The sequence below is a fragment of the Andrographis paniculata genome, unplaced genomic scaffold, assembly GCF_009805555.1.
Source record: "Andrographis paniculata isolate CXL003 unplaced genomic scaffold, ASM980555v1 Contig52END, whole genome shotgun sequence".
In the NCBI taxonomy this organism is placed as follows: domain Eukaryota; kingdom Viridiplantae; phylum Streptophyta; class Magnoliopsida; order Lamiales; family Acanthaceae; genus Andrographis; species Andrographis paniculata.
Window position 1 is genome coordinate 7,373,863 of NW_026137587.1, and position 15,289 is coordinate 7,389,151.

The 15,289-nt window shown below is 37.0% G+C and overlaps 3 protein-coding genes across 6 annotated transcripts; 1 reads left to right on the plus strand and 2 right to left on the minus strand.

The window, feature by feature from the left end:
* Positions 1–581: 581 nt before the first annotated feature.
* On the minus strand, positions 582–9,116 carry LOC127254188 (enhancer of mRNA-decapping protein 4-like). The gene is made up of 12 exons (XM_051279139.1): positions 7,928–9,116; positions 7,698–7,747; positions 7,456–7,612; positions 7,146–7,364; positions 5,665–5,793; positions 3,671–5,284; positions 2,642–3,001; positions 2,446–2,565; positions 2,012–2,182; positions 1,746–1,910; positions 1,508–1,633; positions 582–1,262 (listed from the first exon to the last, which is right to left on the minus strand). Exons 1-12 carry the CDS (start codon positions 8,846–8,848, stop codon positions 957–959), a joined length of 4,338 nt encoding a protein of 1,445 aa, XP_051135096.1. The 5' UTR covers positions 8,849–9,116; the 3' UTR covers positions 582–956.
* Positions 9,117–10,602: 1,486 nt separating this feature from the next.
* Positions 10,603–13,646, plus strand: LOC127254206 (uncharacterized). 2 transcript variants are annotated; one of them, XM_051279177.1, is made up of 2 exons: positions 10,603–11,396; positions 13,556–13,646. In XM_051279177.1, the coding sequence occupies exon 1, from the start codon at positions 11,153–11,155 to the stop codon at positions 11,354–11,356; it is 204 nt and encodes a 67-aa protein (XP_051135134.1). In that variant the 5' UTR covers positions 10,603–11,152; the 3' UTR covers positions 11,357–11,396; positions 13,556–13,646. The 2 variants fall into 2 exon arrangements, with proteins under 2 accessions (XP_051135134.1, XP_051135133.1); XM_051279176.1 differs by lacking the exon at positions 13,556–13,646 and adding an exon at positions 11,480–11,619 and having other exon boundaries at positions 10,605–11,396.
* Positions 12,466–14,550, minus strand: LOC127254200 (BTB/POZ domain-containing protein At1g55760-like). 3 transcript variants are annotated; one of them, XM_051279165.1, is made up of 5 exons: positions 14,277–14,550; positions 13,873–14,140; positions 13,594–13,745; positions 13,360–13,478; positions 12,466–13,291 (listed from the first exon to the last, which is right to left on the minus strand). In XM_051279165.1, the coding sequence occupies exons 2-5, from the start codon at positions 13,992–13,994 to the stop codon at positions 12,689–12,691; spliced, it is 996 nt and encodes a 331-aa protein (XP_051135122.1). In that variant the 5' UTR covers positions 13,995–14,140; positions 14,277–14,550; the 3' UTR covers positions 12,466–12,688. The 3 variants fall into 3 exon arrangements, with proteins under 3 accessions (XP_051135122.1, XP_051135120.1, XP_051135121.1); XM_051279163.1 differs by having other exon boundaries at positions 13,873–14,144; XM_051279164.1 differs by lacking the exon at positions 14,277–14,550 and having other exon boundaries at positions 13,873–14,267.
* Positions 14,551–15,289: the final 739 nt, after the last annotated feature.

A 15,289-nucleotide genomic window follows, 5' to 3' on the forward strand; every position in this document is an offset into this window, starting at 1 on the left:
CGGCACACTGAAAAATGTTTTAAATACCATCGACCCAAAACAATAAGATCATTGTTTATTAGCGGAGGGAGCTATAGAACATAGCGACGGCTGGAATTGTGGTCATTTTAGTAGAATCAGAAAAAACAAATTACAGCCACACAATTTTCAATTTTCTTAAATATTTTTATAAATAATATACTTTTATAAATAATTTTTCTAAACATACTTATAACTCAAAAATACATGGCATATATTTTTCTTATATATTTCATCTAAAAAAATTATATTCAATAACTCGCTTATTTCAAAAAATCAGAATTTAAAAAGTAAATTACAGCATACATATACTAATACTATTATTATTAGTTTGACAAAAGCTAATCATAATTATAATTTTATATAAAGTAGAAATACACTTGTCTGAAAATACGACTAAATATCACTCACTTAATTAGAACCCTCGAGAAAAAAAACATTCCCACAAGTATAAAGAGACTGAAAGGAGTGGTAAAAGTTAGACAATGACAACTAGCCATGCTGCAAAAAATATATCGCAAAATTAGATGAGAAATATTTAAAAACAGTAACAAAAACACAAATACAGAGAGAGTTGCACATTAAATTAAAACACGAGTCTTGGCCTTGGGGTGGGTGAGTTGTGTACAGTCCAGATACAAAATTGCATATAAACACATTGTCCCATCAAACATAACAACAAAATAACCTCCAATAATTCAACTCACTTTTCTACACAAATTTTTTTAAACTTAGGAACTTAGAAATAAAATTAAAAAGGAAAAGAAAAACAAAAACAAAAACAATGGCATAACAATGAACTCTACATGCTCCTCTTCCTTCCTCATTGAGCACATATATATATATGTATGTATATATATATATTATATATATCCCTAGAATTTGTACAAACCTGCCAATCCCCTCACCATAAGGGCCTCAACACTCGGTACATCGACTCACTTGGTCATGAGCATTGAATTGATAACATGCATGATCAACCGAATGTTGGAAAGTTCAGTGCCGCTGGTGGTGGGAAGGTTGCGGTGGTGATTTACTATCTGGTACACTTGCTCGAAGATGGGGCGTACGTGCATCACAATCATTGAGTCGGCTGGGTTTATAGCTGATAAAATCTCCATCATCCATGCCAGTTTTCGAGGGGTGTCCTTGCCGATATCACATGCCAACTGCTGTAGGAGAGACAGGAGCACACCCTGGCTCAATGGAAGGGGATTCATCGATAGGATTCCCGGTAAATCCACCTATACAAAATATTAGAATAAAGGCTTGAAGTCAAAACACATTATCTCTTGAAGCTTATATGTCTAATGGCCGGAGTATAATTAAGCCTCATCTCTTCAAAAAACCATACTCAAACAAGTTATAATGCAAAGGGAGGATGAAAGAATTCAAAAAACCAAAAGACATGAAACCACAAATCTAAAGGCACCAACACCAACAATAGGTGACCACAAAGGGAAATGTTTTTCAGTAAGACAATTCATACCTGCGCGCACAACCATGATACAATACTAACATCACTCCTTTGCAGGGCAGAAGTGAAAGCCTCCTCATATTTGCGCTCAGCCACAAGTCTAGAAAGTTCTTTTGTTGGATCAAGTGGTGCTTCGAGCTTACATAGTAAACACATCATATCAGATTACTTATAATTTAAACTGATAAGCACAGGATAGGATAGATTATCAATTCCAATTAAATTCTCAAGGAGATATCAAAGGGGCAACCTTCTCATGGAGACCACCTAGTGGACCGTTGCTCAGTTGACTAACCAATGGGTTTGATACTTTAGAGTTTGCTCCTGCAACAGCAAGAGCCAACAGTTTTCTTTGACCGTCAAGAACCTCGGTGCTCAAAGTCTGAGTCATTGATGATGCCGAATTTATAGCATCCTGAAAAAATTATGCCCAAATACGAGGCCTCTCAATATGGTACAAATTAAAATAGCCAGAAAAGAAAAGAAAGCATAAATGGCATCACAATGTTAATATACCCTTAGAGCAATTGCTAATGGAGAATGTGAGGCATCAAACTGTTGCTGAGCCGCTGCAGTATGTTCAGTCATTCCTTTCTGAAAAGTGGCGTCAACCTGCTCAAACATTGCCCTGCACGACATCTCAAATGCCGGAACAACAGATGTTTCTAAACTTGATTTCAGCGTGTCCTGCACAAAATATTTCAAGTTCAGATTCTGTTGGTAAGATACAGTACAAGCTAAAAGAATAGCACCATTATGATTCTCCTTTTCCTTCTCCCACTGGCCAAAAGAACAATTTAAAAGCAAATATAAGTTGCATTTCAACTTGTTTATGTATCCTACTGCTTTCTAAATCATGTTGATGTGGGTGCACACGGTTTACTTACACACACATACATATAAAAACTTTGGAATCTGAAATCATTGTAAAACAAGTTTTTGATCAACACCTGAAGCGCCTGCTTGCCAGAAGTTTGAAATTGAGTTTGAATATGCCTAGCAACTGTAGCTTCAAGTTTGGAGATAAGGGATTTGTCCAGCTGATTCACAGCTTTGTCACCAACACCTTTCTGTGCGTGCAAATAAGATAAAGACTTCACGCTTTGATCAGGCCAAACAAAGATCGAAATGTGTAAAAACGTTAACCTGGAAGTTCTCTGTGAGGGAAGTGGATATTGATTTCTCAATGATTGGAGTTATAGTCCGTGCAACAGATTGCCCCACAGCACCCAGTTCCCTTTTAAAAGTTTTCTCTATGATTGACGGTATGTCCTTGTTTAAGCTATTGGTGATTAGATTTGTTAACTGTTGCATGCGCTCCCTCGCTGCTTTTTCATGTTTTGCATTCTCTTCTTGAAATCGAGCCCATAAAGCATCAGTATTGGCTTTCACAGCCTTCTCCATGCTCCGACCCAGTGCTGCCTCAAGCCTTTTGCCTTCTTTAGTAACTGGGTTAGCTACCATGGTTGTCATCTGCTTCTGCATTTCTCTTTGCATAGACACAAGCTGCAAGAAAGGATAAACTCATAAGTTCAAAATAAAACATTGTAATGAATAAACCATGAAGGTGATACGACGGACACTTGCTGTTAGAAATTAAAAAGCCCATGTTTTCCATTGAGAATAACAACAGAATGCCTTATTTATAAGGTAACTGTTAGCTATCAAACTATCAAGGGTAAACCAGAAAGAAAATAATAAATGCAGTCAAATTTCAATTTCAAAATACCTTCTCAAGAAAAGCACAGGTATAAATGCAGTCACAGAGAAGCATTCATAATTAGAAAAACAAAAGCTTCTATGAGTTGACCTTAAGCTAGTGTAGGAGGAATTGACATATACATATATATATGTATATATAATGACCAACTTCCCAGTCAGACTAGCATTTAGAGGTAGTCAAGTTCCAGCGACTGGAAGGATACAAGGAAGAAAATCACCCAAGAAATGAATAGATAAAATGCTAACTGAGTAGGTCCCAACGACAAGGTAGGGTTATTAATAGATAATTGTTGTTGCAATATTAAAATTGTTAAGTCCATAGTTCATAACAGATCCAAAACATCAAGAATAGTGAATGAAGTAGTGGGGCAGGAATTTAAGAACCTGATAATAGCAATTCCAAGCTACATTCTTACAATGGGTATAATAATAAATAGATAATGATGTCAATACCTGACTCAGCATTTCTTGAGTGGAATTTACTTGTGTGGATGCACCTTCTATAGCATTGCTGGAATTGACACCCTGGTCATTATTAGAATCTGTTGAATTGAAAGCACTGGTTGACAGTGAAGGTGTGCCAGATCCTTGAGCACTCTTTCCCTTCTGCTTTTTCCCTTTTGCATTTGTTGCAGGTTGATGCTGAGTTGGTAACGGTGCTGGAGGATCAACTACCTTCCCAGAAGCATCTCTAGCAGTGTCAACTTCTTCTGCAGATGACTGTTCATTAATAGTTTCAGTTTCACCAGGTACATTAAACTGCCTAGCTTCCCCAGCAATGTAGGATTCAGGGGACAAGGCACGGCATTCTCGTGCCATGTCAATTCCAAGATCAGATACTTGAGAGCAGAACATTTTTTCCTTGCTTGCTGACACGAAAGTCTGAAGTTCTTGTCGAGCACCATCATCATTGTTTTGATGAGATCTGATCTCACCCACAACTTTTACCTCCACCTCAACATTCCTTGTATCATTGTTCATCACCACGTCTGGAATATTAAGTTCAGCATCACTTTTGGGCTCATTAGTCCGGCTCGCTTCAGATGCTGAATTGCCCATCAATATTTCCGAAGGAGTTACCAGATGAGTAGGGTGTTTGAACTTAACTGGAGGATTGAGGTCCATAGAATTATCTTGTGAAAGTTTGTCATCATTGCTAGGGTCATTATCCAGCGATGCAACATCCGATAACTTTGTATGAATAGCATCCATTTGCCTATCAACTGAATAATCAACAACCTTAGGCTCCAAATTAGGATCACTCATTGTAGAATCATGGTCCAAACTGGTCAAATGAGTGCTTAAACCCGACTGTACTTTTGTTAGCTTGGGGCTCAAAGGCAGAGGAGGTGAAGTAGCAGAAGGAATATTTGCATCTTTAGAAGCCTCTGACAAAGGTGTTGACTTAATTTCCGCACTGGAGGAAGCTAAATCCTGAGCCTTCGGTGATTCAACAGAAGCAGTGGTGACAGGGTATCTTACTGCAGATGCATCTTCCCGACCACTCTCCTGAGCGGAAGTTTTAGGTCCTGAGCTAGATACAGACATCTCAATTTGTTTACTGCTAGAACTATAAACTTCAGCATGTCTATCAACACTAGATGCATCCTGGGGGAAGCTAGAATCAAGCTTCTCATATATAGAATTTTCCATTGGGGGTGGAAGGCACTGTGACAAGTTCAAAGCATACTGTTGAATAGCTTGTGTCTGAACACAATATACCTGAACAACTTGTTCGCCATGAGGAAGTATATCGCTTGTCCCTGTAAAACTGAGTATCGGCATGGTGACTGTAAATTCTGAAATGTAATCCATGCGAGTTGCCTCCGGGTTAGGACCATATTCCAAGTGCACTGCATATATAGCGTTCCTTTGGGCATTTGCCAACAAAAGAAGACCCGGCTGTGACAAAGCTATAACTTGATTGAAAAAGGCTTCTTCAGAATGTGCCTCTGAACTCTTTAACTCCAATCTTTGGGTACAATGCCATGATTCAGCTTCGGTAGGAAGCAACCATCCTTCTTCATTCCCAGATACCCAGATTTTCACTTCCCGGTTCAAAGGACCCTGAACAGATTTTTATGGAAGTTAACATATGAAGTATAATCATTGAAACCAAAAGCTAGACACATGTCGAAATGTTCTCTAAGGGTGTGTTTGTTTGGGGGTTTGGATTTTGGATTGGGATTTAAAAAGTAAAAATTTTGAATTTGAATAGTTGTATGATGTAATATAAATAGGTGTTGATGTGATGTTTTTTTATGTAAAATTGATTTTTAGTATAATATAAAAAATAAAAAATAGGTGTTTGATTTGATGTTTTTTGGGGAGAAATTTTGGATGAATAGTAGGATTTTGACAAAATCCAACAAACGAACACACCCTAAATGTCCACATGACCAACACAAGTGTGCAATTTACTCAACATAAAAGCAACTCCAGCATACCCCGGTAATAAGTATGACATGATCAGGACGATGAGGAGCAGCCAGAAAAGTGACAGAATTTACAGGCTGTCCATCATGTGGCCGGATAACTGCAGTATGCTGCGATTTCCTATCTTCCCAAATCTTGATCTGCAGATCACAGAGAAATCAACAGTGGTTTAAGTTAGCTACCATGCCATAAATGAACTTCTAAGCATGAATTAAGTATCCAACTATCTATCATTACAAATTGGAAGCATTTTTGTTGCAGCAAAAACTATGGAAACACCTCCAAATCTCATTATAATCACTATTTCAAATTCACTTGGAGGAGTTTACCATATTGGGATAAAAATCCGACTGGTAAGAAGTTCATAACTACATTCAAATCTTCATGCATTCCGTAAAGGAAACCATAGATTGTAGAAAACTTGCAAGGCTGGTGGGCTAAACCTTAAATCAATTTTCATCTATTAACTGTTTGAATAGTTCATATAAAATCTTATATAAAACTCAGATCAGTCAAGGGATGCTTGAACTTTGGATGAGTACAAAATTACAGGTATGAATGTGTTTGAGCATGGCTGACTTAAATATTACTGAGATTACTGAAAGGCGTCACGGAGATTCAGTCAACTCAGAATAGGAAAATATAAGCTGGGTACAAAGCTGACATATGATATGTGCATTAAATAACTAGATCTTGTTAGTTCTCACCTGCTGATAAAGTCCAGAGACTGGACAATAAAGAAAGGAGGAAATAGAAACTAATTTATTAAAAAGATAGCATGAGATATATACATATATTGAATAATGCAAATATTTGTTATCTGATTATGATTAGATTTAGACAAGAAAATGAGAACCAAGAGCATTCAATAAAGATAACACTATATATATAGCTCAAATAATTTATGATTCTGTGGGTTTTACTTTTCAATTTTAACAAAATTAATTCCCATCCAACTTCATGAAAGCTTCAAAATAAGCTACAATAAGGTCCTTTTTTTCCTTAAATTCAACATGTTTTACCAAGTCGCAAAACAAAAGGAAAAAATAAATAAATAAAAAAAAACCACTAATAAGGCGATGCATCTAATAAATACTAACCTAGCAACATAAAAATGGGACAACTTATCAAAACCATGCTGTGTAGAAACTTAATCTCTTTAAAAGCCATCAATTTATTTTTTTTTTCTTTTTAATTCTAACATTTTTCAAACAGTTGGGAGTTGTTCAGAAACATTTCAAACCATTCTTTCTCCGTTTCAAAACTTCCTACAAGCATCGATTTACAGCTTCCATCAAGGCCCTTACTTCCATAGGAATCTTTAAAAAATTTACTGAATGCTAACAATCAAAAATATCTCTCCACCTTAAAATTATTCATAGTAATTCTAAACCAACACATCCAAGCAGAACCTTCGTCACTCGCTCCTTCATGAGCTCAGCTAGTATATTAATTGAAACAAGTTCGAGTAAGGACAAAATGTTTGACAAACCGTGCCATCTACTGAAGCAGATACCAGCCGGGTAGTCATCCACTGGCACATAGACAGGTCAGTCACCTCTCCGTCATGAGTACCGACAAGATGGACCCCATCAATTAACTTGTCAACAGAACACTTGAGTGGTTCCTCAGCAGAAAATTTTTCACCTTTTCCAACTTTTGTTGTATCGATCTTTAAAACATATCTACCAATTGCGACAACAAGAATTTCCTGCGACCAAATGACATCTCAATGAGATCACAGAAGTTAAGATGCCATTTTTAATTAAGAGGAAGATACATATAAGAGATAAAAAGAATACCTGTTTATGGCAGTGCCAGCAAACTCTAGGGTGAACTGATTCCCCTGCTCCAGTAATTTGAATGGCAATAACAACTCTTCCGGTAATTTGTGGTTTTTCTTCTTTATCTGGACCTTCACTGATCTTCCAAACATAAACCCTGCCATCCATGCTTGCACTGCACAAGAGCAAATTATAATACTAAGCACAGATCAAGATTTAAATCCCTCATACAAATAAGAGAAAAATAGACTACTGAATACCTAGCCAAAAGGTGAACATCCTCAGCAAAGAATGCCATGTCTGTGACCCTCTGGTAAATATTTGCATTATTAGAGATAAATCAATGCTAAGATATGGGCTTGAATTGAATATCAAGACTAAGAAGTGGATTTGCATTATAACTTACAAGATAACCATTATATAATCTAAAGCATTTGGTGTTAATTATCACTGATCTCAAAATAAACACGAACAAAGATTAAATAACAACCTGAGCTAGGCCCTTGAGCAACGATCTCAATGCAGTGTTGATATTGAGTACCCGAACGGCGCCTTGCTTTAGCCCGTAACAAATATAAGTCTTATTAACAGCAACTTGCCTGCCCAAAACCAGTTCAGGATCAGACCCATACTTCGTGATGGGTGTAACCTCGAGCTGAGGCTGCACCTCTCCCGGCAACCGTAAATCTATGTCGTAGGCCAATCGATCCCCAACCAGATGCCTCCCCTTGGGAAGCTTACTGCTCGGCATCCTCATTACAGGACCCTGATGCGAAACCACAGGAGCACCTCCTACGGCCACAGTGTTTACATTCTGGGGGGCGGTCATATCAGAACCTGCGGAGGATGTTGGGTGGATTTGAGGCACGGGCATTGTCGGTTGCTGCGAGATTTCATGCGTAGCAGGAGGCGCGCTCAGCAACTCCATCAAACGAGCACCGTGGGCGTTAGGGTTTTGGGAATTAGGATAATTATGAAAATTGGGGTGCTGCGGCGAAGCGGTTGAGGTCTGGACTTGCAGCGTGGGGGTAGGATAAGACATGGATCTCTGCGGATGCACGTTAGCCGCTTCTTGCTGCTGCTGTGGAGGCGGCGGCGGTGGATTTGCATAAGCAGCGTATACCGGGTGGTAATTGAACGGCGGCGAGGTCAAGGGAGGATAAGGATACCCGCCGCCAGTAGCGCCGCCGGTGGGCGGGGGGTACGACGACGAAGGAGGCGGATATGGGGAGGAAGTCATATTAGGGTTTGCTAGAGTGTTGGAAGCCCCAGTATTGGCGAAGTTTTGAGGGTTAGAGGTGGATGACGTAATGGCGGTGGAAGACGACGGTGGCGGCGTCGATGGCTTGAAGAGCTTCTGCATATCAAAGGGCACTCCGCCCGGTGGGTTTGGGTTGCCGGCGGAAGCCATATCCAAATCCCTAAGATTAGAACTATACAAGAAACAGCAAAGCGGATTGAAATGAAAACACTGGAAATGTTGAGATGGGTATGGATAGATCTGGAAATTGATTGCGAAAAGTGAATCAGTGAGCAGATCCGTGGGCGATCGGGATTCGGGATTTGGGATTTGGGGGAAGAGCGACCCGAGACGGTGGATGAAAGAATTGATCGAGCGGAAGACGAGAGAGAAAGAAAGAGAGACAGAGAGAGAAACACACTGACTATTGGGAGACCAAAGGCCAGACCCATCTATTCATTATTTTTTCTTTTTTGCTTTTCGTGTCTTTTTTTTATTATTATTAAATGTTAGAATATGAAAATTAAAATACTAAACTCCGTTTGCTCCAAACCTTTTTTCACCATTTTTATCTTCGTACACTCAAAATAATTTTTTTATTTTAGAAAACAAAAAAAAGTATACACTATGTACGAAATATTCTTTATTTTTATTTAAAAATATTCTACCATTAAATATATAATTATTTTATATATAAATTCAAAGACAAAATCTCTTACACAATTTTATTAACTAATAAAATATTACTCTCTCCATTCAATTTCTACGGTTTTTTAGGTGATTTGTTTTTTTTGTTATGAATGCACAAATTTGTCCTTAATTGTATAGTAGAGTTTAAAAGTAACAAATGAATGAAGGATAAAAATGTAAATTTGTGTTTAAAAAATGAAATAAGACAATAGTTATTGGACGTCCCAAATAAGAAAGTATGAAGGTAGTTCGTGGACGGAGGGAGTATTATATATTAATTTACTACACGATTCAAACATTTTTTAATTGAGATAGAGAAAATATTATTTATTTTCTCTATTATCAATATAATTTTTATATTTTTAATATAAAAATATATATTTTTCAAAAATACAAAATAAATAACTCATTATTTCTTATGTAAAATGTGTTATTTAAAAATTCTTAATACAAATCAATTTTTTTCCTATATTGAGTATATAATAAATCAATTCATAATACATGAAACACTAATAGTAAAAAATTGTATAAAGATTCAAAATACTTTATTTGCTTTGAGGAAAAAAAATTTCAAAATTTTCAACTATCACAATTTACTGTAAAAATACACAACTTAATCTCAAAAAATAATATATAAAAATTATACAAAAAAAAAAAAAAACAAATAATAACATTGACAAGCACCTCAAACTATACAACCCTTCTCCTCACTTGGAATTTAATTTTGTATTTTTGTTTTTTTTATTATTTAAATATGATATTCTCTCCACCTTACATATTATATTATTTTTTTTCGTCCCACATAATTTGTCTATATTTTTTATTTTTATCTTAATCCATAATTATTTTTATTATACAATAATTATTTTTATTAATTATATTTTACTTAAATTCCCGCGTCTATAATAATATGCACATATTATATGAGACGGAGGAAGTGTTTTTTTTGATAAAATATATTTTATATTTTAATTATATTTTAAATTTTATAATTTATAATTTTTAAAATTTTTATTAGATTAAATAATTATTTTAATTTTTAATTATTTATATTATATTATAATTAATTGTAATTACATATTTTAAATTATTTAGTAATCATATTTTTCTTAAATTATGATATATAATATTCTTATAATATTAAGAATGGAGGAAGTATTTTAAAATTACATATTTATATATATAAAAAAAACAAGAATAAAATTATAAGCGAAAAATCAAAAGGCCCTAATACACTTAAAAATATTTACCCTAATAAAATCATTAAACACATTCACAGCTGCCGCCTACACCAGTTATTTCTCCGCTCCGGTGCGTGCTAATGCTACCGGTGAGGTTAATATATATTTCTTTCAAATAATAATTTAAAAATAAAATAAAATAAAAATTTCTGAACCGCCCGGTTCGTCCGAAAAAAAAAGAACCAAAACTGAACCGTGTGAGAATCGGTTCGGTTTGACGGCGGTCCGGTTTGTCTGCTGTTAGCTGAAAAGTCACGTGACTGGAATTATTTTTTAAAATTTCGTAATAAATATTTTGTTCCGGAAATCCCTTCAGATAAACCAAACCATGCGTAGAGTAGCCGCTTTCAAAATAACGTCGGAGAAAGAGTAACCTCACCGAATCCACCCACAGCGTCTTCCTTTCCACCAAATCCTCATTCGCCGTTTCGAATCCAATCAAATTCGCTCGTTGATTGCGTGTTTTCCCTAGATCTCGAAGGAATCGACTCGCATTTTGCAAGCGGAACGAAGAAGAGGAAGGCAAGGGAGTCGGGAGGGAGGGATGTGTTTCTCAAGGATTTGCTGCTGCTGCGTGTGTATCGTGCTGGTGGTGATCGCGATCGGATTTACGGTCGGATTCGGAGTTTTCCAGCACGGATTCGACAAATTGAAGTCCTCGATGCATATGTGCGAGTCGTTCGGCACGAACGGAACCGTTACTACTTTCTGTGGCCGGCCGTTTCTGCCCGCTCCTCCGCCGCGCTGATGGTCGACTGGTTACTGCACCTGCTCGCGCTTGCCTTCAGGTTAGATAGATTCGTTGCTTTGATGGAATGAAGTATGTTGTTAATCCTTCCGAGTGTTGATCTATTGTGGTTATTGTCATTAGGATTTGTGAGCAACATGGAGCCTGATTTTTGCACCTTCCATCTGTGAAGTTGTTTTATTATGGTTTGGTTTTATATATTTTCCACAGCTTTTTACCCTGCATTTTTGGCTTGAGAATTTATTCTTGTTGGAAAAAAGTTTCCAGAATAAAATATCTGATATGATTCATTATCCATATGTTTATCATTTAGTGTAAATTGAAAATGAGCATAGTATTCAATCATCGATCAATAATTCCATAGAGATATTTTACAATCTTCTGTACAGCACAGGGGATTTGCTTCGATTGCTGTACAGTAATTTGTGCCCTTAAAACCAACATTGATAATTGATGTTTGCTTGGAAGGCAGACTCAAACTTTTTGCCTTCAAACATAAGTCAGAGTTATCATTGATTGTCTTAAAGAAATGTTCAATACAGAACTTGAATGTATATGTTCATAGATGAAAGAAAGGTGTCCTAAAGATAATCTTGTGACGTAGAAATAGACCCATAAGTTGAAACCCCAAAAGTCCATAAATGTTACGTCATGGATGGAACAGCTTGAGCTTGAATCAAGTTTGCTCAACTAATCTACTCGATGTTAAAGACATCTCAACAATTGAATTTCTGGAGTTGGTCACCCAAAATATCCACTCATTCTATGCCCTCTTTGGAAATATCGTGTAAAAGGAAGTGAAACATTCAAGACAATATTTGAGACTATGCTTCTTCTTTCATAAGATTTGTGGCTGTTGGCCTAAAAGGGGCTTAATCCATAAGCTCTTCTCAAAAGTCATTATTGTTGTTGCTCGACTCATCGGCGTCCCGAACCTCCGGGTCGCACACACAAAGCTCTACATATTTCGAATCGAATTGGATATATCATGAATATCAACAACCAGCAGTTCAAATGACATCAAACATGCCCGTGTAGTGTAGTCAAACCTCTACCTAAAGTGATCGTCGAAAAATGTTTTAACAAAAGATAAGATCGAGGAAAAACCTCGAACAATTGTTCAGCATGGTCAGTAAGATAACACATTTATAAATTGCAAGCATCAAATTCACCTTTACATTGTTCTTACACAACGAATCGTATCGAATCAATGCATGTATGTATGTACAAGTGAACAAGCACAATCGACGTTTTTATAAGAAAAGAATGCCTATTTCGAAATCCATCGATATAAACAAACTTACAGTCGAATTGGTCATATAATGTGATGTTTCAGAAGCCCTTCCACGCGGCGAGGATTTCGTTCAATAGTTCGCCGATCAGTTCCCTATCGGCGCATTGTAGAAAGGCGTTGAAATCATCCCGTATATCGTAGATCTTCCCGAACCTCACAAGGTATTGCATGCAGCTGGTCTTAAGTTTCGGGAGTTGGTAGAGAGTCGCGTTCTGCAGCCTTTCGAGAACATTCTTAGTGTCAATATCCTCGACCAGGCTCTGATGGCATGCCTCTTTTAGATCCGGTATGTCATACTTGTCGGCTGCTTGGAGCAGGGCCAGCCGGTGGTTCAAGAAGTCTTCGTTACGTATGTTTCCGTAAATGTAGTCGAGAAATGCGTGGCAGGCTTCGATCGACATGTCGGAAATCGTCACAGAAGAGAGTTCCTTCTCTTTAAGATCGTGCGAGAACATGCTGCGGAAAACGGGCGATCTCGAGGCGAGAACTGCACGGTGCGCCGGGATGCTTCCATCCGAGACTGCGATAACAATGTCGGTGTGGATGCTTTCGGACAGCATTCGTCCGAGGGATGTAAGAGCCTTTTCGTTCGAGTCTCGCTGCACAAAGGCTTCGCCCCAAATCGAGCATGGCCCGGCGCCCTGTATATAAAAATGAATAAACAAAGCTTTCGGAATGGTAGATGTTTAAGAAATTTGTGCAGACTTACGTCCAGGGATTCGACTTTGAGATCGAGAAATTCGACGTCTATGATGAATTTTCCGGTTAATGGAACCTCGATCGCCCAGAGGAAATCCTCGTTGCTCTTGAGCTGTTTGTCGATTACTTCTGCATTCGATGTAAGAGAGGAATCATTGTTTTGAAATTTCAGTTATTAACTGATGTTTTCCGGAATTTGAACGCAGGAAAGTGATGATCGGATGGAGATCGAGTTTGATCTTACCTGGATGAACCAAACACTTGCGATCTCCGGCGGAGGAAACCGCTTTGATGACGAAGGATGCGATCGGAGGCTTGTCTCTGGATAAATTCGATATCACAGGGTATAATCTAATGAACAAGGCCATGGTACGATTCTTCTCCACAGATAAATGCCTAGAAACGAAGCAAAATCGGAGTCGATTGGTTATTGGATGATATAGAAATTGTGCAGTTATTGAGTGCGTGTTTAGATTGCTCGGCTAGGGTTTTGAATTTTGGGAAAAGGATGTAGTGAACTGACCAATTCCATTTTCCGATGGTGAAGGGATCGGATTTGCGGTAAGTGCAGGAGGCGAGATTTTCGATCCGCCATTGGGCGAGGCGCGAGGTGGTTTCGACGCGGTAAGCGGAGTCGGTGGTCATCCTAGAGAAGACGAGCGCCGCCGTGATTTCATTGATGCAATCGAAAACCCCTTCCAGCAGCTGATCGCCGTGCTTTCCCAGCTTTGCAGCTCCCCGCTCTCTTCCTCATATATTGTTCACGATCTCCTCCTCCCTCTCCTCGCTCTCTGTCTGTCGATCCACACACAATCACTCACATACGCACACACACATATATATATATATAGAGAGAGAGAGAGAGAGAGAGAGTATGTGTGTGTGTGTGTGTGTGTGTGATTTGCTTGATTTATAGTAAGTATTTACACAGTTTTGTGTGAAGGTAGGTTTCCAGCACGCAAGGCTAAGCCGCCATGGATGTTGAAGTTGTTGAGCAGAGGAGATGAGATTGCATTTGCAGGGAAGGCTCTGTTTTAGGGGATGTTGCTTTCAGGTGATGATGGTTGTTGGCTTAGACTGCACTTCAAGAATTGATTGGGCTGGCTATATATTATGCAATCATCGAAGGCAAGCTTCTCTTTCTCTCTCTTTCTATATCTTCTGATCCAAATTCATTCATTCATTCATTCATTGATGCATTTTTTGATGATGATGATGATGATGGGTGCGTGCGTTGATTTCAAAGGTTTCCAACTGAATCTTGGAATATAATAATTTTTTTTTTGTGATTTTGGGTCCTTACAAGCAAAGAATCTGTTTCAATTGCCTCTGCCTTTTCTTTGGATTCCTTTTTTATGCAATAATGTTCCTAATGACATCCTACTGTGATACATTTTAATTGTTTTTTTAAAATATATATATATATATAATTTTAATTTAAATAATAATTTGATTGGAAAATAATTAGCAGGAAAAAAATATACATACAAACTTATCTCTTGTGTTAAAACTAATATAAGCATATTATATGTAAACTACGATGGTGTATTGTCAAATTCTATTTATATTAAATTTTATACTATTATATTATATTTTAAATATTGTCTATAAATTTTTATATACTTCACATTTGTCCATCAAATTTATGTATGCTTTTAGTTTTTATTTTTTATTTATAGTAAATAATCTTTACATATGTTTTTTAATATTATATTTATATACACACTTAATCTATCAAAAAGTTTATATCATTTTGTTAATTAACTTGTATATTTTTTAAAATATACATATTTTGTCATAATTAACCAATATAATATTATATTTATTAAAATTAATATTTAACTCAAATGAATATATATTTGGCGACGCATAGTAATATTTTATAAGAAGTGACCATCTATTTTTATTGGAGGGGGTAATAAGAACACAAAATTAGGATC